Here is a 26,356-nt window from a genome sequence, read left to right on the forward strand (position 1 = left end):
AAACTCTAATTAGTCTGGCGCTGAGAACTAAAATAACAAATGTGTCTTAATAAAGAATCATTCAAGTAAAGTAACCTCAGAGCCCCAAGTGTTTAGATGTGGGGAGTATGCTTTTGTTTGTTTTTATGAACATCAACCAGATATACCCTAAGAATGAAATTTTCTTTAGCCTGTTGTGGTACATAGTTGTGATGAAATATGGCCAGTGATATTGTAAATAGGCTAGGTACTTTGGCAAGTTGAGTCCCAGAAACCCTTTCTTGGCTTACCTTTTCCTTTTATTCTTGTTAATGTGACGTACCGGGATGTTTGTATAAAGTAATTTCACTGGTTGGTGTCCGTTGGCCTGGGAAATTTGTAGCACTCGCTATCACTCGCAGCCACCACCACCTTAATCTGTTGCCTCCTTAGTTTGCCAGGAGCTCATGTCCTCTATGACTATGGAGGACACTCAAGACCTCGGGAGCATCCATAGATATTGCCTCTGAGCAAGACAGTGCTTTATTCCCACAGCATTATTCCACCCTTTTTGTCAAGCAAGGGAGAAATACATTCAAAGTATTCACTACTATGCCTTCTCCTTTTTCAATCCATTTATCCTAAAATACATGTTGGGAGTAAGGAAGAGAAGAGGAACAGATTGAAGTATAGGATGACGGTCGCTTTTAAGGACCGTACAGCGGTAGAAATTACGTGGCCGAGCAGACAAAAATAAAAAGTATATAAGAAGAAAAGAGAGCTTCTCTTGTGCTTAAAGTCTAAGTGGCGGTGTACAGATATGGGTCAATACTGCTTGCTGAGGCTCATATACAAGTCAATTTGAAACAAATATCAGGAAGTCCTAGGCATTTTCACTAGCTAATTCAACAGTTTGAGTCTTTTTTTTTTTTTTTTTTACCCATCTATCTTGTCTAACTTTGGGCTCCCAGACATTCAGACTGAAACTCCCATAACTCTGCTCATCTGCAGCATTAAAACACTTTTGGAAGTTAGTCCAACATCTCGCAGGCTGTGGTTTGACTGCCCTGATATAGATCGTTGTCATGAAATTGAGAAAATACCCTGACCGGAAGGTGGTCTTTATACTCTACAGCTGCTACTAATGGATGGTAACGGGTCATGTCAAAGATGTTATTTGATATCCTAATTATATCAGCCGTAGACTTATTCTTCCCTTGGCAGTGGTGGAATATTTCTTGCATTTTATTTTAGCATCACGCTCCCTGTATGACCTACTAATCTGGTTTAACCCTTGTTACACAGTATGTACTATGACTCGTACGTGCCTGTAATCTTTACCCCTCCTATAAGCAATCACAGGAGTACAAAGAACACTCCTTTCATATGCTTTGTTTCCGGCTATACTAGTTGTTTTGCAGTTTAAATATTTCTTTTTTTTTTTCTTTCCATTTTTTTTTCTTCTGTCCCTCTTGAAACATATGTTTTAATTTGGCCAGTGCAAGGGTTCTCAAAATCTCCCAGTCTCTCTCTGACCCAATCTGCATTTCAGTGCCTAATTTCTGTTTGTAATCTGATTACTAGCTCGGGTCCTTCCAGCTCCCAGCCCATTGCTATGCACTCACTCTACTCAGCGTCTCTTGCCTGAATGATTCAGTGCAGCACTGGGAAAGCTGTCCTCTAAAGACTGCCGAGACCGGGCCTGCAGCTGGGGGACCCCTATCTACCCACAGCTGCCGGTGTGCTCCTCTTTACAAACTGAGGTTTCAGGAGAGAAAAACAATGTTTAGGAACAGATGGATTTCCAGCTATGTGGGAAGTGTCATTTGTCCAGAGGATGCAGGTTAGTGGTCTGGTATATTCAATCTAATTAATTGAAACATTTTTTTTGTATATTTCTTTAAATGTTAAGAGGATATTCTGTGTAAAAGTAAATCCATTTTTATTCTCTTTTTGCGGTAGCATAGTTATTTTTATGTTGCTTTCTATCACAACGTACAGATTACACCGATCTGATAATGAGCTTAGATTGACTTTGTCTTGTTGCTGTTGAACATGCAAGGGCACTTATCCCAGATTTAACATGCTGTATGTACTGGGATTCTACAGGATTTTTTCTTGCAATTTTGTGTGGGTTTGGTTTTTTGTTTTTATTTTCCCAAGCTGTGCAGAACTCCTTAAACTCTCCTATTAGAAAGGTTTCCTCTCATCTCTGTCTGTAGATATTGGATTGCTAGTCATCGGAGAGAGCACTAGATTTTCACGAGCTAATGTTTAATTACAGATCATCACTTGTTTCCGCTCTTTACATCCACTGGAATATACTGACCAATTTTATCCTGCTTCCAAACTCAGAAATGTTAAACACTAACCTAAATAAATTCCAAAGTTAGGCTTTCTTCCCTAAAACTTCCAAACATGTAAATACCAATCCCAATTTACGGTAATCAATATGCAATAAATCAGTGTAACCGGTAGTAAACCAGAAAATGGTTGGTCTTTTTTCTTTCTTTCCTTTTTTTTCCCCCTTTGCAAAACCGTTTTCAGTAAATTTCTAATTGGGACAATTTGCAGATTAGCTGAAACCTGAAAGCTTTTTGTTTAGTTTGGCATTTCTACATAGAGAACCTTTTTCAAGGCATTTTCCTGCCAAGAGAAAATCTTGTGATTTTCCAGCTTTATTAGAATTGATCGTAATGGTTTGTGACTTGCGAGCGTAGTGTCCCTACTAATTATGTGTCACACAGCTGGGGAGAGTGATGCATTCTGAACTGTGCCCTCAATTCGCTGGATTTCCTAGGGCGCTTTTTAAACCCTAGGATTGCAATAGAATAAGCTGGGGGGAAAAAAAACCCTCACCCCACTTACCAAGAAATGACCTAGAGGTGTTGAGCTTGTGTTAAATCCCTACTGCCAGCCTTCCTAAACTGCTTCAGACACTCTCCACAATCCCTCCTGAGAGAATTCACTACGTTGTCTTACCTGTCGTCATCATATTCCGTAACTGGAGGACTTGACCTATGGGAGAAACCCTGCTCGGAGTCTTTTCCCCTTTATTGATGTCCTCACCCAAATGTATGGGCTGGATGGTTTCCGTTTTTGTTAACTCCCCCTTTTCCCCCATAGAGGGAGATTTCTTGGAGTGGAAGGGTTTCCTGGCGGTATTTTAGTTCCCTGTGAACTTAGAGCAAATTGGAAACGTAAAATTACAAATGTGTCAAAATTTAGTGTATTCTGGGAGAGACGTTCGACTGTCTGCAGTGTGATTTTATTTGGATTAGTTTTAGACTTTTACAACTTTAACCCCTTAAGGACACAACTTCTGGAATAAAAGGGAATCCTGACGGAATATTTCCATCATGTGTCCTTAAGGGGTTAAGCACTCGGCTCCTTTTTATCTTGCATGGAAAACAATCTACAAATTGCCTCATGTTGCCATGCAAGTGCAATTTATACTTTGTGTGAATGGAATCGAGAGAAAAAAGCCTTGAAGCCCATTTTGGTCTTCAGAGTGAAAGATCTAGGTTTAGACCTTGTTGCCAGTGACACACCGATAGAGGGTAAAAATAAATGTACTAATCTAATACACGTTTCCACGAAAGTTGGATTATAAAATTGTATTCTCTGTGCCATTTTAAAGGGGAAAATAAAAACGATTGTATCTTTTGTCAATATTCACTAAAACAGATTGACAAAGTAACGGCCCAGTGCCAATGACCTATAGCACCATTAGCTCTTCTGTACCCTGTTATTGTGTTGACTAGTTCCCTTTTAAGAACCTCCTGTTAAGGGAAATAAAAGTGATTTGCCCTTAGTGATAATGATGCACCTGCAAGGATTCAGTGAAATCATACAGCAAAAAAATCTTAATCTACATTACTCTTAATTCATGCATATGTTTTGAAATTTCTCTTTTCCTCAAGCTGCATGGTGCTAATTGGTAAACCTGTAATTTAAGTTTAACATGCTAGAGTGCTAATGGGATAGAATTATTCACTTGCATCAACTTAATTTTCTTGGCCCGGATAAAGCAGATTACAGTGACAAAGGCTCATGCGTTTCACATGCAACAATCTATATAGAAAGTTAGAAAGCAAGCGAGGTACCTAGAATTCCAAGCATGTGCCGCATAATGTAATCGTTATAATAAAGAATACAGAAGGTTTGATTCTGGGGTTCTCTTGGCAGGCCATATCATACAAGTTTCAGGTTCTAAGCCAGGGGTAGGGAACCTTTTAGCAGCACTGTGCCGATATAGGATTGTGATGTCCTGTAGCATGCCAGTCCTATTTTTTTTTTTTTTAAATTGAGTGTATGCCGCCGTATTCTGCTTGTTATTTTTACTGCAGTTGCTTTGTATCATTGTATTTGTGCGGATATAAGCTATTATATTGTATATGTTCATTAGTTTATGGTATCGTGTATGATATATATGAATGTGGGCTGTGTATGAGGGCTGCTTGTGGAATTGTGTGTGGATATATCACATTGTGTGTTTGGTAGTGTGTGGGGGCTATTTGGGGTATTGCATGTGAGAGGCTGCATGTGGTGTTGTGTGCATGTATGTGGATTGTTAGCGGGTTACGTTTGTACGGATTGTGTGTATGTTTGTGTGTGGGCTGTTTGTATTATTTGTATGAGGGGAGGGTTATTCTGCATTTCTGTGTATATCTAGCAGTGTGGGTGGCTTTCCTGGCTTCCAGTGGGGACCAGGCTGGCCAAGTACAAGTCAAGGACAGGAGCTGCAACAACAGCTGCGGGCTGCTCTACTACAGTGTGGATTTCCATTCACAAGTGCTGGGGGGGGAAGTGATCTGAGATCACTTCCTCTACGTGCTGCATGCTTAAATTGAGGATTGTCCTTCACCACCTCTTCGTATTAGCAGATATCTGAAGTTTGGTATCTGTCTAGCAGCCTTGAGTGCCGTGCAAAGACCCCTTGAGTGCCGTGCATGGCACTAGTGCCGTAGGTTGCTCTTTATATAGAGAAGGCAGGAAAGGGGGAGGGGAGGCCCTGTATGTGAAGGATAGCATAAAATCTAGCCTAATAAAAGTTAGGGAGGTGACCATAGAGTCCGTTTGGGTTACGTTAGAATTTGGTAATCACACAGTAATTTGTGTAGGTGTGATTTATAGGCCCCCAGGACAAATTGAAGAGTTAGATAACTTCCCCCTTCATTGTCATTTTAGCTATTTCCTCAACTAGTAGATTATCATCATGGGTGACTTTAATCTTCCTGATGTGAATTGGAAAACAAAAATAGCTGCTTGTGTCAGGAGCGCACATATTCTACACTTCCTACTGGGATTGTCTCGAAAACAAGTCGTTGAGGAGCCAACTCGTGAAGAGGCCATACTAGATTTAGTGTTAACAAATGTAGATTGGGCGGAGCCAAGCCGTTGAACTGACTGGCCGCATGTGGGAATAGCTCGGCACCAACAAGCCATAAAAACCGTGGTAAACGGGCCAAAAACCCTCAAATACGAACCCAAAACAAAACATCAGCAAGGCAAAGACATCATGGGTCGCAAGACCAAGAAATCTAAGCCAGACAACCCCAGCATGAGCAGAAATATAGGGGACCTCTGGCGTCAGGCCCAGAGAGCTGAAGAAGCCAAAATGGCCGCTAACGTGGACTTCGCCTCCGACATGTCAGAAGACTACTCTGACGAGGCAGCGGAGGAACAAGCGCTACCACTACAGGCCTCTAGGCCGCCACCTGCACCGCCAGACTCTGCCCCAGTCACAACGGCGATCCTGAAAGATCTGCTTGCGGGCCTACAACACACACTACAGGCCGACGTGGCCCAAATCCGGCAAGACCTGAGAGGCCTGACAGGCCGTATGGCCACATTGGAACAAAACGCCAGCCTAAATGCGAAACACATAGCACAGCTGCAACAAACAGTGGGTGAGCTGACCCAACAGCAAGCGAAAATGGAGCAGAGACTCTCGGTGACTGAGGATCATAGGAGAAGCCTAAACCTCAAAGTCCGGGGGATCACCGAAAATACTACAGAAGCAGAACTGCCCCACCTAGTACGCCGACTGCTCCACGCGCTCCTACCACCCAAACAAGCGAAAGCGGTGGAGATCGAAGGAATGTTCCGCATACCTAAACCGGTCAAGGCCCCGGCGGATGCACCGCGAGACCTGATCATCCGGTTCCAGAAGAACAGAGATAAAACCGCAGTCCTTACAGCAGTGCGCAACCACTCCCCATACCCCTTCGAGAGCATGGCGCTGTCCTTCTACGCAGATCTATCGGGGAACACGCTTGCATGGCGCCGCTCTCTACAGCCTTTCACGGCCCTCCTGAGGGCAAACAACATCCCGTATAGATGGAGGGCACCACGCACACTGCAGGTACATTATGGCGATGCCGCACACCCAGTACATGACATACAGGGAGCAAGGGGACTACTGCCGGTGTTGGGACTCTCAGGGGTCTCAATGACTAACTGAGGATCGAGCGCTACCACCCACGCCTGGAACCCAGCTACTACCCGTCCATTTGTCCCACGAGAACCAGGAGGGGAACTCCAGACGCCGAACACCACCTGAGACAACTCGGACAGGTGGCAGAGACGCCCTGCCCTCCCCAACCTTTCTCTAACCAGCCGGTCACTATTGCCACGAACTACCTATTCGACAAGTAAATTTCGCAATTGACTTAACCTACCCTTTCCACCCCTGCCTCCTTTTACCTGAAGAAAACGAAGCAGCCGATGCCAGACACAGAAAATGGGTCTGAAGACTCTCACATCACATGGCTACATAGACTGAGTCATAGACTATTGCTTTGCATATTTTAAGTTTTCTCTCACTCTGTTTCCTCTCCAAACGCCCAATTTAATTAAAAGGGACGCCACCATTTTGACATCCCACACTAAACGACGCCGACAGGCCAATAAATACACAGCCCTTCATATTCCCCCCCCCACACACACACTCAGGAGAACACGAGAGTATAATATATTTACCTACATAACGCCCGAGACATACGATACAGTCCCGAGAGTTAGAGACACGCATACTCTCCTTGGCAGACCACACTTGTTCCATGTTTTATTTTTATTTTTAAAAATAAAGTCGAGACAAAGTTCAGCATATATTAGGTAGATACACCTGCGCTCCGCTCCACCATAAATCAACCTACGTCGAAGCAGGTGCATCTAACACCTATCCACCGACAGCATCATCCAGACACAATCTAGATATCTTACCACCTTATTGCTGGCATGAATGGCACAAACGTTCATTCCCTGCACGTACCCTATTTGTCGAATGTTATGTCTACCACGCAGGGCTCCTAAATATCCTAACGCTTAACTGAGAATCATATGTCTCTATACTAAAATGTGCTTTTGTCTCACACGATGTTATTGTTGCAATGTTTTTGACTATGTGGACCTGCTCTGTTGTCGTGAAATAAGCTGTCAATTCTGTAAATCCCAGCACAATAAAATACAGAGTGGACAGCTAAATCCTGAAATACTGAGCTAATAAGCCCATATATGTTAAAGTTGAAACTCCTCTTCAAAATTTAGCCTGTATCTATAAATCAAAAATGCACTACTGTTAAACGCCACTGTTTCATCTGTTTACTATACACATATACGCTGTTGTGGCATGTGTCGTTGCTAATGTACTCACCTGTGCAACAAAAATAAAGAATTTAAAAAAAAAAAAAAAAATGTAGATTTGGTATCCGATACTACTGTAGGTGAAAGTTTAGGATCCAGTGATCATCAATCAGTGTGGTTTAATATAAGAACAGTGACTGAGTCACACCACACAAAAACAAAAGTTTTAGACTTTAGAAAAACAGACTTTTCTAAAATTAGAATATGTGTAAAGGAGTCATTATCAGTCTGGAGCAATTTAAATGGCGTCCAAGAGAAATGGGATTATTTAAAAGTTGCACTACTGAAGGCAACATAAAATTGCCTTAGGCTTGTCAGTAAAAGCAAAAATTTCAAGAAACCACTGTGGTACTCCGCAGATGTGGCCAAAATAGTAAAAAACTAAAAGTTAGCATTTAGTAATTATAAAAAAAAAACCAGAGTGAGGAAAACAGAATGATCTATAAGAGTAGGCAGAAAGAGGCTAAGCAGCCTCCAAATCACACAAAAATGAGAAAATAGCACAGTCAGTAAAAAAGGGGACACAACTTTTTTTAGATACATAAATGAGAAAAGAAAAGTAAAACAAGGATTAGTTATATTAAAAACAAAAGGGGGAGGGGGGGCCTGACAGCCAAGATGGCTAGACGTGTGTTTTGCTAGCTCCTGCAAGCATATGCCAAAACTGTTGAAAAACTCTCAGTTAGGCCCAACACCAATGACCACAATCACCGGGGCATAATACACTATATACTAGGCATAGGCTGAGCTAGCCAACAACCAAGGGTAGGTCCCCCGTACAGGGGTGTGAAAGAACTGCTCCCCTCATGTATCTTCATACCCAGTGGTCCTTAATCATTATAATTTTGCAGCTTGTCCGTTGAAGTTAATTACTACGTTTTTAAATCTTTAGTTACTAGAATACACGACAGAGAATACATACTTGGCTAGGCTCCCTGTTTAACTAACCCCTGGACGAAATGCAGCTTACGAGCCCCTAAAGCAACGAACAGAGTACATATAGCAAGAGCAAGATCCACATAGGAGGCCTCTCATAGCAACTAAGCATAGTCACACACTCGGTTAATAGGAGGCCTCACATAGCAACTAAGCATAGTCACACACTCAGTTAATAGGAGGCCTCACATAGCAACTAAGCATAGTCACACACTCAGTTAATAGGAGGCCTCACATAGCAACTAAGCATAGTCACACACTCCGTTAATAGGAGGCCTCTCATAGCAACTAAGCATAGTCACACACTCATTTAAATCTTACGCTTAATCTGTATGTGTATAACAGTAAGTTTATGATAAGCTTGTACTGTCTATATATATATATATATATATATATATATATCCTAACAAAAATGTGCAGCGTCATCAAATGCCAACAATTGTACCGTTCCAGCTCTAGCCTGATATTAACATAAAAATGTGCTGTCAAATCGCATGCCATGTTAAACCTACTGTTCTTAATCGGCTTGCTAATGCTGTTGTGGCATCGCAAGACAAAATAAATGTCTTTACATGCACAAGAAAAATAAAGAATTAAAAAAAAAAAAGAAGGAAGGTATGTTGTTTTTTGAGTACTCAATATAATTAAAAGCACAAGAAATGCAGGACTCAAAGTGGGATTCAGCGTGTTTTACTTGTATCGGATTTGCACTCCACTGGCGGTAGAAAGTTCATGGGTTATCTAACCCACTTCCTACTAATAACCTATCATCATGCCAAGAGTGGGGGAGTCTTGTGAGTAGGAGCTGTGTCTACTGACGGATGAGCGATATCTGACATCTTTGTGTTTTTAACCTTTTAATTATTATAGTGTTTGTTATACAGAATGGGGTTTACTTTTTATTTTTCGGATATGGTGAAACACTGAAATCTTTATATCCATTATTCCATATATTTAGTGATATTGTGTTTTCGTTTATCACAATGTTCTCCCGTCCCCCATCATAGGACTTACCGGGACTATTACAACAAAGAAATGTTTTCTAAAACGTATAAACTATCCTTTAATCTCTGTGGACTATGACTGCTGTGGAGGATTCTGGGTGAATCTATAAAACTAACAACTATGCCTATCCTTTTTTTTTTTTTTTTTTTCTTTTCAGGCTTTAACAGAGAAGGGACATTCCAACACAAACTTTCACTACAGTACGACAAGACTCAAAGGTAACGTGGTAATGCGTTTTTTTGTTTTTTTTATTATTATTCTTCTTAAAGTCCTATTTCTGAATTATTTAGTTTGTTTAAATGGAGAGTGGTGGTCAAAGCGGACTTATATTTTGCAATGCAAGACAAAATTTCACAGCTTAACTCTCTGCTTACCTTTCCATTTGCTTAGCTGTTCTCAACCTAAATCAAATGTATGGCTTCATTCTTGCAGCATGATGCCAAAGTGTCCCTATTTAAGGGGGGACAGTTGCTATTTTGGGACTAAAACCCACTGTCCCTCTTTTCGATCCGAATGTCCCTCTTTTCTATGAGCTCCATATTGTTGGTGTGAATGTAGAACAGAGCTCCACAGCAATATTACTCCCAGTAACGTGTCTTTAAACTCCAATAAATGTGTTCAGAAATTAGTTTGTACACATAAGATACATTGTTCTTGTTCTAATTTACATTTTAGTTGCAAAAATTTCTCAGAACAGCCTCTCCCCGTTCCTCTTTGTCAATTTGAAATGTTGAGATGTATGTAAAAAATCAGGGAGGAAGGGTAGAGGGACCTCTGTACACTACAGGCTCTCTTAGCCATCTGCAGTCTTGTCCGTTGCACTGTTTTTTTTTTTTCTCCTGTAGATGTCAGCTGTGTTCTGTCTGTATTTCCCAGATCAATTAACCAATCTGGTAAAACCTCCGTCACATCCAAACAAAATGTGATGAATAATATCACTGAGTGTAGTTTAGCATTGCTAGCTCAGTTACTGGATGGAGAGTAACATTTTGGAATCAGAAAAAAAAGGACCGTGGTTGAAGATACATTAATACAGACAATTATGTCTCGTTTTTCATATTCTGTGACTGTGCCCCAATTTGTAATTCAACAAGGGTGACATTTTTATTTTTCACTAGTCCCAACCTTTTGAGAGGGGGGACCTTTCTGGTGTAATATGCCCTATTGGGCACTAGGGAGAAGGTACCCACTTTCAAGTTTAAAATAAGGTTTTATTCAGCGCTGTGCCTAGCTTCTGGCACTGATCTCCAGTGTCCACTCTGTCACTGGATCTTCAGAGACGTCTCTGATTGGACCCTTTGGCTGGCTCAGAGCACAGGCACCCGCTCCTGCTGGTGAGGAGGGAAAAAATGTGCAGTAGTCCAGGTGAGATGACAGTGACATGGACCAGCCCCTTAGCCGCATCTGGTGTTAAGTAGGGGCGGGTGCACGCAATATTTTTAAGATGGAAGCGGCAGGATTTGATTATAGACTGGACAATGAAGGAGAGGTTGAAGTCAAAGAGAACACCTAGGCAGCGAGCCTGCGTGGTGGAGCTGATGGTAGCACCTTTGAAATTGGAGGGAGACACACAGGAGTAGCAACACTTGAGGGAGGAAAGACCAGAATTTCAGTTTGGGTCAAGTTGAGTTTAAGGAAGTGGGCAGCCATCCAGTTAAAAATAGCAGAGAGGCAGTCCGACACTAGTGAAGAGGGGCTGGGAGAGATCAGGGGAGGACAGATTTGCCTCTCATCCTCATAGAAGTGATATTGAAAGCCAAAGGAGCTGATGAGTTGACCAAGGGAGGCAGTATAGATCGAGAACCAGTAGGGGACCAAGGACTGAACCTTGGGGGACACCAACAGAGAGGTTGAGAGGAAGAGGCAGAGACAGGAAAAGACACTAAAAGAGCGCTGGGTGAGGAAGGAAGCACCAATATCTCGTAGACTGAGTTTACGGGGAATGAGAAGAAGTTGTTTATGATCAACGGTATCAAAAGCAGCTGAAAGGTCTAGGAGAAGTAGGATAGAGTAGTGACCATGAGATTTTTCAGCGAGTAGATCGTTTGAAACTTTGGTCAGAGCGGTTTCCACAGAGTGCTGAGCACGGAAACCAGACTGAAGTGGGTCGAGCAGAGAATTGGACTCAAAGTATGTCAATCTCAAGTATATTTTCAAATGCAGCCTTGGGCTATAATATTACAATGTGATTTCCCACGTAAAATTTCCTCTCGTTCTAGGGCTCATTTTGTAAAGATATTGTCTGTGTAAAAAGTTAACTCCATATGTTTAAATTTAATGGGGAAAATAATCAAATATCCTCAAAATGCATTACTAAATGGATCTGTCTGCAGTTACAAGCACACTCCTCCCAAACCAGGTTAAGATTCTCCAATCAAGAGAGTCTTATTCTGGCCTCTTATATTCTGTAATCTCCTGTCCAGAAGAAATTTATGGGATAAGCTTTTATCTACCACTTGCAGTTCCAGTTATCACATTGGATGATTTGAACATTGTTATAAACAGCAGCTGTTTTCTATCTGCAGAATGAGAATGGTTGCCCGTGCATGCACAGTCCATAGCCTGGGCTCTCTCCAGGGAGTGCTGTCCCAATTGTGTGTGCTGCAAACACAATATGGACTAATATTGATATAAGGCAACCTGGAACAAAGTGTTCGGTCTGTCTGACTGCCAGCCCTGTCACTGAAGCCATTCTCAGAAACGAGGACGGGCGGTGCTCTAAGCACCATGCAGTTTGTATTTGTGAAAAGTTGTTATAATACTTGGTCTGAACCTTTAACTGCACTCTGTTTTATGGGATTGACAAAGATCCCATATTTATGATCACAGGCATATAGCAAAGCTAGGCCCATTGATTCATGCTAGTAACTCGGGTGAGATGTTTCTGAAATAGAGGTGGTTTCTTTGTGGGGTTTATGATGGCCTTAGCGTTGTAAAAAAAAACTTGCTTCTGAAATGCTTTTGAATATACAGTAAATTAAAGTAGCCACTATCTTTTCTTATAAAGTCGTCTGCGTTACCAAAATTAGAAAGAAGTTTTCTCTGCATCATTCTTTGGGGGTAAAATTTAAGAGATGTTTCCAGCAGAGGAGGTAAAGTCAGTCTTCCAGAATCTCCGAAGGTGACAACCTGCACTTCCTGATGTCTCATCCATTATAATGTGGTTAATGTCAAATCACAAAGTAATTCACCAAGCGCAAACTGATTCAACATGATTTTTACTTTAGTTTCCTATGTATCGGAAATGAAAGCTTCCACGCTGTCTATTTTCAGTGTGACTACTTGATACCTACCATTTGATATGATGTGGACAATGTTGCTGTATGTAGGCCTTGCGCATTTGTACCTTCCCCTTGTGGCTGGCTGGGACTTGTTGGGAATGTAGTCTAAACAAGCGGGAGTTCAGAAGTTTAGCACAGCTGTAAACTTATTCCATAATTAATCTTTGTTAGTTTATTTTTATATTTATAGAGCTTCACTTTGTATGCTCATTGCCATGTCTCTGCTTGGAGGCTTTGGATTGAATTAAGTAACTTTTCTCTATGAAAAGCAACTCTTGGTTATTGTCATTCCCCTTGGACTTGAGCGATTCTAATAGAGTATCAGTTGAAAGGGTGGGAGGCCTTGGGTGCCTAGAAATAGTTTAGTACTGTGGGATTTCAAGGAACTCAACAATGTTTCTCTCTGTGGTCCTTCATGATGTGTTTTACACATGGTTCTTTCTTTAACTTACTGAGCAGCAAATACGTGAACCAAAGTTGCAGAGCTGGGAATTAAAGAGTTAACATCTGCATGGCAGAGAGTAAAATTAAAACTGCTCTAAAATTACTGAAAATGTAAAACTCACATGCTGTTTAATGTGCTCCGTGGTTCTAAACAACATAAATACTTCAGGCTGGCCAGTAAATTTGTGTAAATATAAAGTATTGTATAAACAAAGGCAATACGATATGGGGAGTTAGATAACCGCGTGTTTGAATTCATTAGATTTTCTCTCCAGTTTTACAGATATACCAGTGATGACAATCTTTTTGCCCCCTAATACTATTCATATGAAAATTCTTATGATGCTCAAGGCTGGCAGAGGATCATGGGAATTGTACCTTCAAATGTCTTCAACATTTATTACGTAGCAGGAGGTAATATAGCAGGCAAACTGGGATCAATAACAAATGTGATAATCATGGAATTCTCTCACAAATTTTTAGCACCTACTGTAAATGTGCGCAATGTCTCAAGATTCCGTTGCTTTTACACCTGATGTGTGGAGTTTGTGGAATGGCTGCTTCCAGGGCAACATTCACACTTGCTTAATTTCCTCTGAAAAAGGAGACGTCTATAACTGTTAACCAGGTATATGTATGGTTCACAATGAGCTTTATACATGAATTAATGTAGAAGTTTATCTAATAGAGCTGGTTCAGTGAAGGTTGGGATATCAAAGCCAGTTGAAGAGCTCTGTAACTATTGGAGTAAGAAAGGATGTTAGTCCACTATGAGCAAATAATTTTGTTCTTGAGCCAATGTTGCCATCTTCAGGATGGACTGCATCTGCTGGATCCAGAAACTGTTTGTAGGTTGCTGCAACAGAATTGGCTGGGAAAGTATTAGGTGTGACTTATTGTATAGTGAAACCTCCTGTCTGTTTGTTCCGCAAAGATGACCTTCATATGGTGCCAATAGATAGAGGTGAGATACCGGTCTGCATCTCCTTGAGAGCATACAATTGAGTACACATTGATAAATACTTGAACGCATTGGGTTGTGATCTAGCACTGGAGCAGGTTTAAAGGGACACTTTGCATTTTTCATGCAAACACGATCTTTTCAGAGAAAATGCAGTGTTTACATTTCCCCTATGGACACACTCCTCAGATGGCCACTGGAGCACAGTAGGCAGCACTGCCATTCAGCGTCTCCACACTCTGCATTGGGATGCTGAATTTTCCTCAGAGATGCATTCATTCAATGCATTTCTATGGCAAAGTGCTGATTGGCCAAAATCCCCATCCTGCCATTTTAGCCAATCCAATGCTTTCCCAATGGGGGAAACTGAGAAAATGTCAGATTCGCCAATTCATGGCTGATCGTGATGGATCAATATTCCTGGAAGCCAGTGATTTTTGTATATATTATTGGCATACAACTTAAATGAATAAAATACTAAAAGATTGCTCATGCTAAGTTTGTTTAAAACGAAAAGAGACAAACCATAGCTATTTAGAAACTGTTGATTATATGTAAAAAAAAAAAAAAATGTTTATACTGGTAAAATCTACTATGATAGACAATGGAGGCTGTTCTCTCTCTCCCCAACCACAATTAGTAGCTTGCCCTGGGTATTCCTGGTTCAGCACTTTCCCTTCATGCGAATGGAACAGAACGTTGGCTCTCTGGTGGCCGTTCGCGGGAACCAAACCCACGAATAGTCCCAGCAGTACTTGGCTGCAACAGCTATCGAACTAATTTCAGCATGTTGACTTCGTGGGTTCTCGGTCACCTCATTAGCGAATGTTATGGAATGGTTTTCGGCAGGTGGTGACTTTGTGGTTCGCGGTTTTATTCCACTGTGAAATCCCCCAGGAGAACGTTTTTTGGAGGGAAGGTGCCTGAGACTAAGGGGAACAAATACTGCCTAGGAGCCAGCCGGAGCACCCGGTATTGCTGCCGCAAGTTGACCGGCAAAAGCACCAAACGCCCTGGAACTGTTTTGACCATGTCAAAAACAAATTTCCACACGGTGGCGTTTCCCCTACACTGCATGGATCTGAGCGCTAGTTGGAGAACGTGCTCAGTTCAGGGCTATTTAACGATCTATAATTTGTGGGGGTTCCTATGTTTTTTGTATGTTTTTTTTTTTTTTAAATGTATTTTGATATTTTATGTTTTTATGCTGCGTCATTCCTATACATGAACTTCTGGACCTTTTGTGGGAGTGTTCTGGGCGTGTTTTGCTGCATCCTTGGTTTGTAGATAAGTGGGCCATTTGGCCATGATTTAACTCCTTCATTTCTACCCTTTATCAAGTCTAGGCTGATTTTGGGGGAATTGGGAGCTGTAATCACTGCTTCACTGGGGATTTGGGAGAACTACAGCGGATATACTCACCCAAAGTATAGGGGAACCGTTAAAATAACCTATAGAGAGATCAGAGGGTTACACAAATCTGCATGTGCCCCATAATGTGTTTTTTTGTAAACTCCAAAATTTAATTCCTAAACTAATCTGTTGCAGAAGTTTTAAAGTTCCCTTTTTGCTTTACTGATGAATGCAATTTGCAGGGGAGGGCAAGTTAGTCCATTTTATTACACTATAGAAAACGTATAGTGCACTTCTTATATTTCATTATCTTTTGTCCCTTCAGACGGACCTTTCTGAATAAAATCATTGTGTGCTGCTAGCTATTTTGCTAAAGTTTATTTTCTAAGAATCTCTCACAGATTTGATGACTAAGCATGTGAGCCATTTCATCTCATTTAGAATGTATGTGTGTGGTCAGGACAACCCAAACCATTCAAGAGAACAAGCCAAAGCCATTTCCTTTGCAGAGCAAAAGGGCATTTGATAGTTTCATGTTCTTCCAACGCACATTCTTTGCTCCCCACACCAAGATTCACTCATCTTTGCAAGTTTTGTATGCCAAGAGACTTTTTTTTTTTGGTTTTTTTTGTTGGAGGTTCCCCTTTGAGTGTTTATTTATTTTTTAATACACTTCCTGAATCTCACAAAGTTTCTGGAGTTCTACATTTAGGACACCTGAGAGGACCTTCAAGCACAATGTTTTACCTAGATCGGGATTGTTACCACTACAATTGTACATAGGATTACAGTTCTGTTTATATTTTGAGTTGGTATTTTATAATTAAACATCTCTTTGGCTGACAACACAATAAGCAATAGAATGATATATGAAAGAACATACTACAAATAAATTGAATAACCATAACCGGAAATAGATCCACAAAATATTAAAACCCACACCACCATGTAAAGCGCTTCTAAATAATGGCCTAGTGCCATGTTGGGCAAACAGTAGATTCTAAGATATTTCAAAACTCCAACTGCCATGGTGCTTTGTCAGCCTTTAGAATGGAAAAGCATCATGGATTCCACAACATCTGGGGATCTATCATTTGCCCATTCTTAGCCGAATGTGTTATCAATGCAAACTCCAAGCATAATAGAGTGATACACTTGCAGTTTTATATTGTCTATTTTATAAAATTACATCCTAATCAGAGTTATTCACTAAACACTGATGGGAATAGTCTAGTGAAAATGATACAATTCTGACCGAAATGGCAATTGTAATATTTACTAAAGCCAAACACAGCCTGACCGAATCTGCAGCAATCACCTGAATTTATTTGGTGTCTGGATTAAAATTGGTAGTTTAGTGTCCGAATCCTAAACAATGTTCATGAATGAGAGTTGGGTTGTTCACCCGAATAAAAGAGCCCCTACCCGTTGCCATAGGGGGCAGGAGGGTAAACGGTGATCTATTCACCCCATTACTTATTAAAAGTCCGCCATTATATGCCTGCAGGTGGGAGCATGAGGGGACAATTCCCCTTTCCCCTTTTATTTCAGAGGCCCCATTGCTGTGGGATTGGGGGATTTGAGTGACTGAGCAGCAATGTTTTAACCCTCTGTATTCTTAATATTGGTGTCTCATTGACCCCCATAGTCTTGTTATTTATTGTATTTAACTTCCAAGTGGTGGCCAGCCACCATGTCATTATCCATTCATGCCACCTAGGGTTTCTAACGATTTGCCCACTGGTTTCTAGTGATGCCACTGGCCAAAAAGTTTGGATTTATTTATTTATTTTATTGTGTGCATTTTAAATTTTAAACAACAAGAGGACATAGTCTTAAATTAGAGGGACAAAGGTTTAAAAATAATATCAGGAAGTATTACTTTACTGAGAGGGTAGTGGATGCATGGAATAGCCTTCCAGCTGAAGTGGTAGAGGTTAACACAGTAAAGGAGTTTAAGCATGCGTGGGATAGGCATAAGGCTATCCTAACTATAAGATAAGGCCAGGGACTAATGAAAGTATTTAGAAAACTGGGCAGACTAGATGGGCCGAATGGTTCTTATCTGCCGTCACATTCTATGTTTCTATGTTTCTAAATCTTCCGGACCTGGGTTGGTGCATTAGGTCTGGGTTTTAGCCATCCGGCAGTGTTTGGTCCAGATGAAATCCAGACCAAATTCAGGCCTGTTTGGAGCCTGAGTTGCAAAATCCAGACACTGTTAAAGGACCACTCTAGGCACCCAGACCACTTCAGCTTAATGAAGTGGTCTGGGTGCCAGGTCCTTCTAGGGTTAACCCATTTTTTCATAAACATAGCAGTTTCAGAGAAACTGCTATGTTTGTGAATGGGTTAAGCCTTCCCCTATTTCCTCTAGTGGCTGTCTCATTGACAGCCGCTAGAGGCGCTTGCGTGATTCTCACTGTGAAAATCACAGTGAGAGCACGCAAGCGTCCATAGGAAAGCATTATGAATGCTTTCCTATGTGACCGGCTGAATGCGCGCGCAGCTTTTGCCGCGCGTGCGCATTCAGCCGACGGGGAGGAGAAGAGGAGGATCGGAGGAGGAGAGCTCCCCGCCCACCGCTGGAAAAAGGTAAGTTTTAAACACTTTCCCCTTTCCAGAGCCCGGCGGGAGGGGGTCCCTGAGGGTGGGGGCACCCTCAGGGCACTATAGTGCCAGGAAAACGAGTGTGTTTTCCTGGCACTAGAGTGGTCCTTTAAATAATGTGAACAATGACTGGATTTTGGGATCTAGACTTTAGTGCATAACCCCAATTAGTTACATTATTGATAAACCCTAGAAATATCTCTTGAAACAACCGAAGCTAGTTATGTGTATCTCAAATACTTTTACTTATACATTTTTTTTTTTTCTTCTGTCCTCAGTTTCCAGCAACATTTTTCTTTCGACCTCAAAGGTGATTGTGGGAACAAGGATATTGATGCTCATTTACTTGCTGCCCTTCCTAAAGGTAGGAATCTAACATTTAAAATGTTTTCATTAACTTGCATTCTAACAAAAAAGTGATGGTCCCGTATGCACTAATTCGTGGCATCACAACACTTCACCGGACGCATTTTAATGTCCACTCAAATGCTGTCAAGATTGCTGAGATTAAAAGACGTAGGAGCTAGTGTATTCTTTTTGATGATGGGCAGTTAGTGCATGTAATTTGCTTGAATAAAGGAAGTAAAAAAGATGGAGAGCTCGACAGATGTAAAATGTTGGCTGTGGATACAGGAACGGATAAAAGTACCATAAGACAAGATGGAACTGAAGTAACTTGGGAAAGGGCAGGACAATATGAGGTCAGTTGTAGAACGAGCCTTTCTTCATCATTGCTTTGCTCAGATTAAACCGGTTTGAAAGTATCGACTTGATTTGCTTGCTATAGTTTCAACCACCTTTACCATTATGGTTTAGTTGGCCACAAATTATCTAGGGATGGTTTAAAAGCTTGTTTATGGAGACTCCGTTATAGAGAATAGAGAAGTATTGGTTTCTACAAGGTGGATGTTTAGTTGTATAGAGTTGAGTTGATTGAAACGTACCTTGAGTTCAGGGGTATCCGCATACATTTTTCCAGGCTGTTCCAAAGCCTTAATGTATAAATGCACGGTCACTCTTAAACCCCATTTAAATCAAAGGAATGTCAAATTTGGGTGGTGGGAGAGGGGCTGATATATTTTAATGTAGAGTTTGTGCTTTGAGGTGTCCATTATTTTGTAGGGATGAATAAAGTGCTGGTAGTAAAATGCTTGTGAATGTGATCATAGAAAGGAGGTATTCATGTAACAATGTATTTCATCATACAAATACATATGTGAACAGGGAGACTCCTAGCTTCCCTGGTGATTCCATCAAGCAAGGAAACATTTAAAATAAAACGAAGAAAGAAAACTCAGTGTAGCTAAAAGTCTATTTTGCTGCTCTAAGAGGTGGAGTGGGGATAGGGAGGCTTTTACTCTTAACCTAGTCGCAGTGCATTGGTGCCAATTGTCCCTTGAGTATCCCTTTTAAATTGCTGATTCTACGTCGTCTTAAAGTTATTAAACTGAGAATTTAATGAATATATACATATAATATAAAAGTATTGCATTTGAATTTTGGGTGACCATCTGGGTTTAGCGTGATATTTACAAGCTGTTTCAATCCCAATCTTGCCAAAATCTTAAATTTTGGGACTGCAGACATTACCTCTGCAGGGTAATTTAGAAAAGATCTTATGAGTTTTATTTTACTTTTTAGAATGGCTTAATGAACTTGAGTCTCCGCTAGCTGTGCAGCTCACAAAAAATATTACTGTATGCTGACACATGTCATGGAAAAGTCTAGCTATGGAAAACCTGTGAAATCACTCAAATCCTAAACCATTTTTGGCTAATTTCTTCTCTTTTGCTGGAAAAGACGAGCTGTAACTCCCATTCTCAGTGTTGCAAAAAGGCAGTTTCTGGCAACATCGCTGCCCATTACGCAGGTGCAGTTTGAGATCACTTGCTTAAATCTTTCCGCCAGATATTTAAAGACCCTGCAGCTATTGGCCCGCAATCCCAGGCACCCTCAGCCAACCTTTTAAAGTTTTAAAAAAAGAGGTGGGAATGGGAGATGCCTCGACCTGTAACAATACAAATGCATTTAACTTCTTCATGACCAATGATATATGCCAGGACAGTGATATGATAACATAGGAATTGTCTGTCACCTTGTCTTGAAGATTTAAATGTTTCTTGGCTTTTGGTTCACCTCATAGTTGGCATATTGTGCCAGTCATTATTTCTCCTTACGTTTGTTTTTAATTTAATACCAGTAACAGCATTTTCGACCACTCACATGATAAATTAAAACAAACTTTCTTCGGCCCCAACTGAAGAACTGAATAGATAGTCTACTAGAGTTTGAGAATTGGAAAGAAGTTTAAATGTAAAGCTGGAAGGGGTGTAACACACAAGAACGATCTTACAAATAGTATTTATCATGAGGGAACAGTTTAGTGATGATGGCAAAAGTTAAAGGGACATTATAATCAGAATAACTTCAACTTAATTATAGTGGTTCTGGTGGGTATAGTCAGTCCCTGCAGGCTTCTCAATGTAAACAATGCCTTTTCAGAAAAAAGATTTACATTGCTGCCTTGGGACTCCTCCTCCAGTGGCAGCCACTCAGAGGGCTACTAGAGGTGCTTCCTGGGTCCGTGCTGCACAAAGTTCATTGTCTCCACCCTCTGCGTGGTGGCTTTGAACGTTCCTCACAGAGATGCATTGATTCAATGCATTTTCTATGAGGAGATGCTTTGAAACGGTTTCCTGTAATACCAAGGGGGCCATGCCTAAAGAGCAATTTTAGGACAAAATTCTGGAAGTGGCTAACATTCTGTTACCATGGGGATTGTTTTAGAATCTTTGCTTTTTTTGTCAAGTTAGTATGGGCATGCTTGGGCAATAACTGTGCTCAAATCTCTGGCATGTTGTCTGTACTTCCTAAAGTGTTTTTCTAACTAATATGTTCTTCCCCGTCTCTCTCTCCAGTTTCAGAATTAAGGAAACTCTTTGAGCCGAGCAGGAAAGCACTCTCAGAAATGAAGAGGTACGCAAGTTTGGTTAACCAGCGCGTATCCTGTGTAGTGAACTTATATGGTTACAGCTGGGGATTGGGTAATTGCTAGAATAAGCTTTATTTATTGGATGTCTTGCCCTGCAGAAAGGAAAGAATTGCAAGACGGTTAGAAGGTATTGAAAATGACACACAGCCCGTAATGCTGCAAAACAGTTTACTAGATGAAGATACGCCAAGGTATATGCGAGCAACAGATTCATTTAGTCCTCATACAGGTAAGAAGCCCATTATCTCCTATGCACCGCTTTATTTCATGTAATGGGCACTACTTTAAATAACTCTAAAAACAGGTCAATAGCTAAATATTGAAATTATTGGAGGCTGTAATGACTTTGTTTCACACATGATAACATTCAAGTTCTTGCTTCCCTTTGAGGTGGTGCAAGCAGCTGGTCTTCATTCACCATTTTTCAAATGTTTTGCTCCTATCACCTAAACTGCAACACAGTCTAAAAGTGCCAGCTTTGGCAAACTGCAAGAGACCTAGAACTTTATTCACAAGCTTTTATCTAGGTAGAAATGCCAAATCCACCAAAACACCATTGCAAATTTTTCATTTTGTGTTCATGTGTGTTATTGATTGGTGATAAATTATACTTGTTTCCCATCATGCAGGGCTTGAAAATGAAGATAAAAACTCTGATACATCCCCAGAAACACACACTAGACTAAGAAGTCAAGTGCAGCCCACGGGACCGGCAGCCGATTCCTCTTACAGTTCTGGACCAATGGATGCACAAGAAAACGAAACAAAAGCAGAACGAATTGCTCGGTACAAAGCCGAACGGAGGCGCCAATTAGCTGAAAAATATGGACTTGCTCTGGACCCTGAGGCTGATGCAGAGTATCATTCAAAATATACACCATCAAGCAAGGACAGCGATACCTCTGAAAAGAGACCAGCAATGCACGAGTTACATGACAACAAAGCTAGTAGATCAGATTATTCATATCAATTAGAAAATAAGGAGCCACAAAACATTCGATCTTTACAGTTAAAAAATCATCATGACTTTAATAAGAACTTTCCAGAGCCAAACGTTCTGCAAAGTCTGGAAAACAATAACCAGGTGCATGGAATCTCGGAGTTAGATGGCAACATTAAATCTGCTTTTTGCATATCTGCACAAGACAGACCAGACATTGTTTTTGGTGAAGCACCACGGTCACCAAAGTTTCCTCGTCGTGCGTCACAGACTTCATCGCCAAAACGTTCAGCATCTCCCACATCAACTGCTGAACAGCCGCTGCAGAGTGAAAGCAGGCTAGAGTAAGTGTTTCTTTCAGAGTTTCAAATATCGTATAGAAAGATTGAATAATGTATCCAGTGAACAACATGCTTTAAAAGACGCACGTTTTCTACCATGGGATTAAAGCGGCACTGTCATGCCGAACTTACCTTTCTTTAATCGATTCCTCTTCTCTCCCTCTGTCAGGATCTGTTCTTCATTTCTTCCTGTCTGCTCTAGTTTTCTTTAAAACATAAGGCAGTGTTTTATATTTGTGTTTCTTTTACTGTTTTTATTTTTTTTTATTTTTTTTTACGGAGCAGCATAGTGAGTAGGGGCATTTGGGAGTTTTTAATCTCCCTTACGCTATTATTGGGGTCATATTGACCCCCATAGAGTGAGGGAGGACATGAGTGGGTTTGGGAAGTGTCTGGGAGTACTGCTTCCTGCCGCTTCTATTTTTACATAGTACAAGGAGGGAGCTATGCCGGTAGCTCCCTCCTTGTAATAAACCAAACAAACTAATAAAGGGGTCTTCGTTCATTCGTTTGAAATTTCTATTCATCTCTTCGTCTTTCTGACGAATGAATAGCCGAAATTCCCGTAGCAAATGCGCAGGAATTTCACAGCACTATCTAGTGTGGGCAGATGGCGTGTCCCACAGGGGCTTCATCTAGCCACACAAAGATGGTGGCGCACAGGACCTAGGTCCTGGCAGAAAATAAAGATTACAAAATAGGTAAGCTGGGGGGCTTAGGGGCATTTGGGGGTAACTAGGGTGACAATTAGATTAGTGGAGTCGGGAGGGGATTTAAAAAAACAAAACAAAAAAAATGGTTTCGGCCATGACAGTGCCGCTTTAATTTATTTTATTTTATTTGTACATAATACTTACATTAAAAAAGTGCTTCAGTTCTTGGATCTTTAGCTCACAATCCTCCATACATAATCATTGGTTTAAAAAAAAAAAAAAGTTTAAAATTGCAGTTAATCTTCACTCTGCCTCCCCCATGGTGCTATATTAGGCAAGTGGCAGACAATGAATTAAACTCCGTGCTTATAGTTGTGAAATGCTGTTTATTCACATCAACTGAGCTGCTTCACTTGAGGCATCTGCCATCACAAAGCTGGTACACCTCAACAACCATAAATAAAATTGGGTTATATTTACAAATAGATGTATTATACAAAAATTTAGATGATAGACATACATTGATTACATTGATATACAGAAGAGCCTTAAAGGGACATTATAGTCACCAGAACAACTACAACTTATTGAATTTGTTCTGGTGAGTAGAATCATTACCTTCAGGCTTTTAGCTGTAAACGCTGTCTTTTCAGAGAAAATGCAGTGTTTACATTACAGCCTAGTGATAACTTCGCTGGCCACTCCTCAGATGGCTGTAAGAGATCCTTCCTGGGTCATGGCTGCCTAAAATGCATCCAATTATTCAGTATCTCCTCCCTCTGCATGCAGACACTGAACTTTCCTCATAGAGATTCGTTGATTCAATTCATCTCTATGAGGAGATGCTGATTGGCCAGTGCTGTGCTTGAATCATGCTGGCTCTGCCCCTGATCTGCCGCTTTGTCAGTCTCAGCCAATCCTATGGGGAAGCATTGTGATTGGATCAGGCCACCACTTCTGATGATGTCAGCAGACTGCTTGTTTTATTTTAGGCAAACCACATGCAGAGTTACAGCTTCAGGCTTGAATACAGTATGATATTGCTATATTTATGGAGGCATGAGGGGCCCAGGGGGTCTAGATGGTGGTTTTAACACTATAGGGTCAGGAATACATGTTTGTGTTCCTGACCCTATAGTGGTTCTTTTTATGATAACTAGTTTTAAAAAAAAAAAAAGTAAATAGATTCTTTGTCACAGTACAACAGAGCTTCTAAATAATTTCAAAAGAATTGTTAGACAATAGAGTCTTGACCAAATTAATTTTCACTGTCCGCATATTGACTGTATCCAACGAGAACTATGCATCATTAATTGATAATCAGAAATGAGGTGAAGCGAAGTTCATTTTAACTTTGAAATCTTGGGGTAGAAGTCCGGATCATGGTATCTAAATAATTAGCTATATGCTTTACTCGAACACAGTGGGTATTGTAGAAACGATCTGTAAACTATATCTGGTCCCGCAGTCGTCGTCCTGCACCATATCCTAATTATTTAATTATTTGATTTCCTCTCCTGCATGATATATTTGTGTCTCTGATTTTCCTTCTTTCTCCTCCTGACTACTTGGTTCGTATAAATAAGAAGCTCTAAACTGGCCTGACTGTAATCAACCTTGCTTTATGGGGCATATCACTTTAAAAGCTTATTTATAGCAATGCTTTACTTTAGCTTCAAAGATACTACAGTTGGATCTGAATATTTTTTTTTCAAGACAAAACTGAACTGCAACAATTCTGAGATGGGATACTAGATATTGAGCAGTCTGAGACATGCTAACCAGTTTACAATAGAATTGCTCCCTCTTCAGCTTTGTAAATGTGTCTGAGACAGATTTAGAAGTGTACCAATAAAAAAGGTGGCATCATATAATTGGAGCAATCGCTATAGAAACCATTGGACTGCTTCGGATCAATCGATTGGTTCCGTAAAGTGTCCCATATTCTTCCAAACTCTAAATCTTCCAACAAATTATTCTTTTGTAATGGAGTTAAAAAAAGAGTTCCCAATAATTCTTATAGGGACTCTAAAGGAGGTAAAAAGCCATATTGCGGTTCGTGGCACAGACCAGATTATTTAAATCCAGCAAAAGCTAGCTTAATACTTTGCAGCTGAGAAATCTGAAACTGCACAAATGTTTTATTGGAAAATAAAAGTACCTTTCCCAAAGCCTGGAAAATCTCTAAGGAGGTAGAGAACGAAAAATCTCGCAATGCTGTTTTTCCCAAACCAGCATCTGCTTGACAATCTGCCTGATTCTCAGGTCCCCATTTTAAAACAGGTCATGTTTCATTTGGTCCAAAGACCGCAATACTATTACCTAATGCACAGCTGTTCTAACAAAATGTGTCTTCAGTTAACTCCATAGCAGGTAAAAAAAAGAAAAGCCAACATAAACATTCTCACAATTTCAGTGAGTTTGGTTCCTTCTTCCCCAATTTTAAGGGGTGTGATTAAAAGGTAATTAAAATAAATGAATGAGTGGTTTGCATGACTTTTGCCCTCCTTTTTGGAGAATGAACTCTATAGAATATGGGCTCTAAAAAGGAACCTCTGAACCTAAAACTGCGCTTGCAGTGTCCAAAAGGGACCCTAAAATGGGGAAGAAAAAAACTGCAGATTTTAATAGAAATGTACTATATATATATATATAATCCAAATAGGTTATGGTGGGGAAAATTGTGATTGAAAACCCCTTCCATCTGAAGTCTGTGGATAGTTAATACAATGTTAAACAAAAATCTGCACACCAGTCAAGCCATAAGACTTGCTTTTCCCACAGAAATCCCAAATCTGCAGTGATGTTACATCCGCAAAGGATTCTGGGTGGGCATATGCAAATTAGTTTAACAAAGAATCACATTTTTGCCTCATTCCATTTTAAACATGGATTCCTTTTAATCTGTGTTTGCAGTATACAACTGCTTGGAACATAATTTAGGAAAAGATGTATGTTTGTGTGTGTGTGTGTGTGTGTGTGTGTATATATATATATATATATATATATATATATATATATATATATATATATATATATATATATATATATATATATATATATATATATATATATATATATATATATATATATATATATATATGTATTGTTTAGCTCAGTGGAGCTAAAATAAAGAGCTGCAATTGCTCAGAGCACCTGTGTAGTTTGACTGGACGGTCACACGTCTGGGATTGGTTAGAAGAGAAGGTCTTGTAAAGGGTGCCGACAAAGATCT

General features: G+C 40.4%; 1 protein-coding gene across 1 annotated transcript in view; it reads left to right on the plus strand.

Moving 5' to 3' along the window:
* Positions 1-1,593: 1,593 nt before the first annotated feature.
* The window catches only part of SVIL (supervillin), a 107,254-nt gene continuing 82,491 nt past the window's right edge, over positions 1,594-26,356 (plus strand). The window contains exons 1-6 of the mRNA XM_063452600.1: positions 1,594-1,801; positions 9,704-9,764; positions 18,474-18,559; positions 21,114-21,171; positions 21,286-21,416; positions 21,817-22,471. Of these exons, the coding sequence (XP_063308670.1) occupies positions 1,741-1,801; positions 9,704-9,764; positions 18,474-18,559; positions 21,114-21,171; positions 21,286-21,416; positions 21,817-22,471 (1,052 nt within the window). The 5' untranslated portion in view covers positions 1,594-1,740. The remainder of the gene's footprint in view (positions 1,802-9,703; positions 9,765-18,473; positions 18,560-21,113; positions 21,172-21,285; positions 21,417-21,816; positions 22,472-26,356) is intronic.

This window comes from Pelobates fuscus, chromosome 4 (genome assembly GCF_036172605.1).
Source record: "Pelobates fuscus isolate aPelFus1 chromosome 4, aPelFus1.pri, whole genome shotgun sequence".
NCBI lineage: Eukaryota > Metazoa > Chordata > Amphibia > Anura > Pelobatidae > Pelobates > Pelobates fuscus.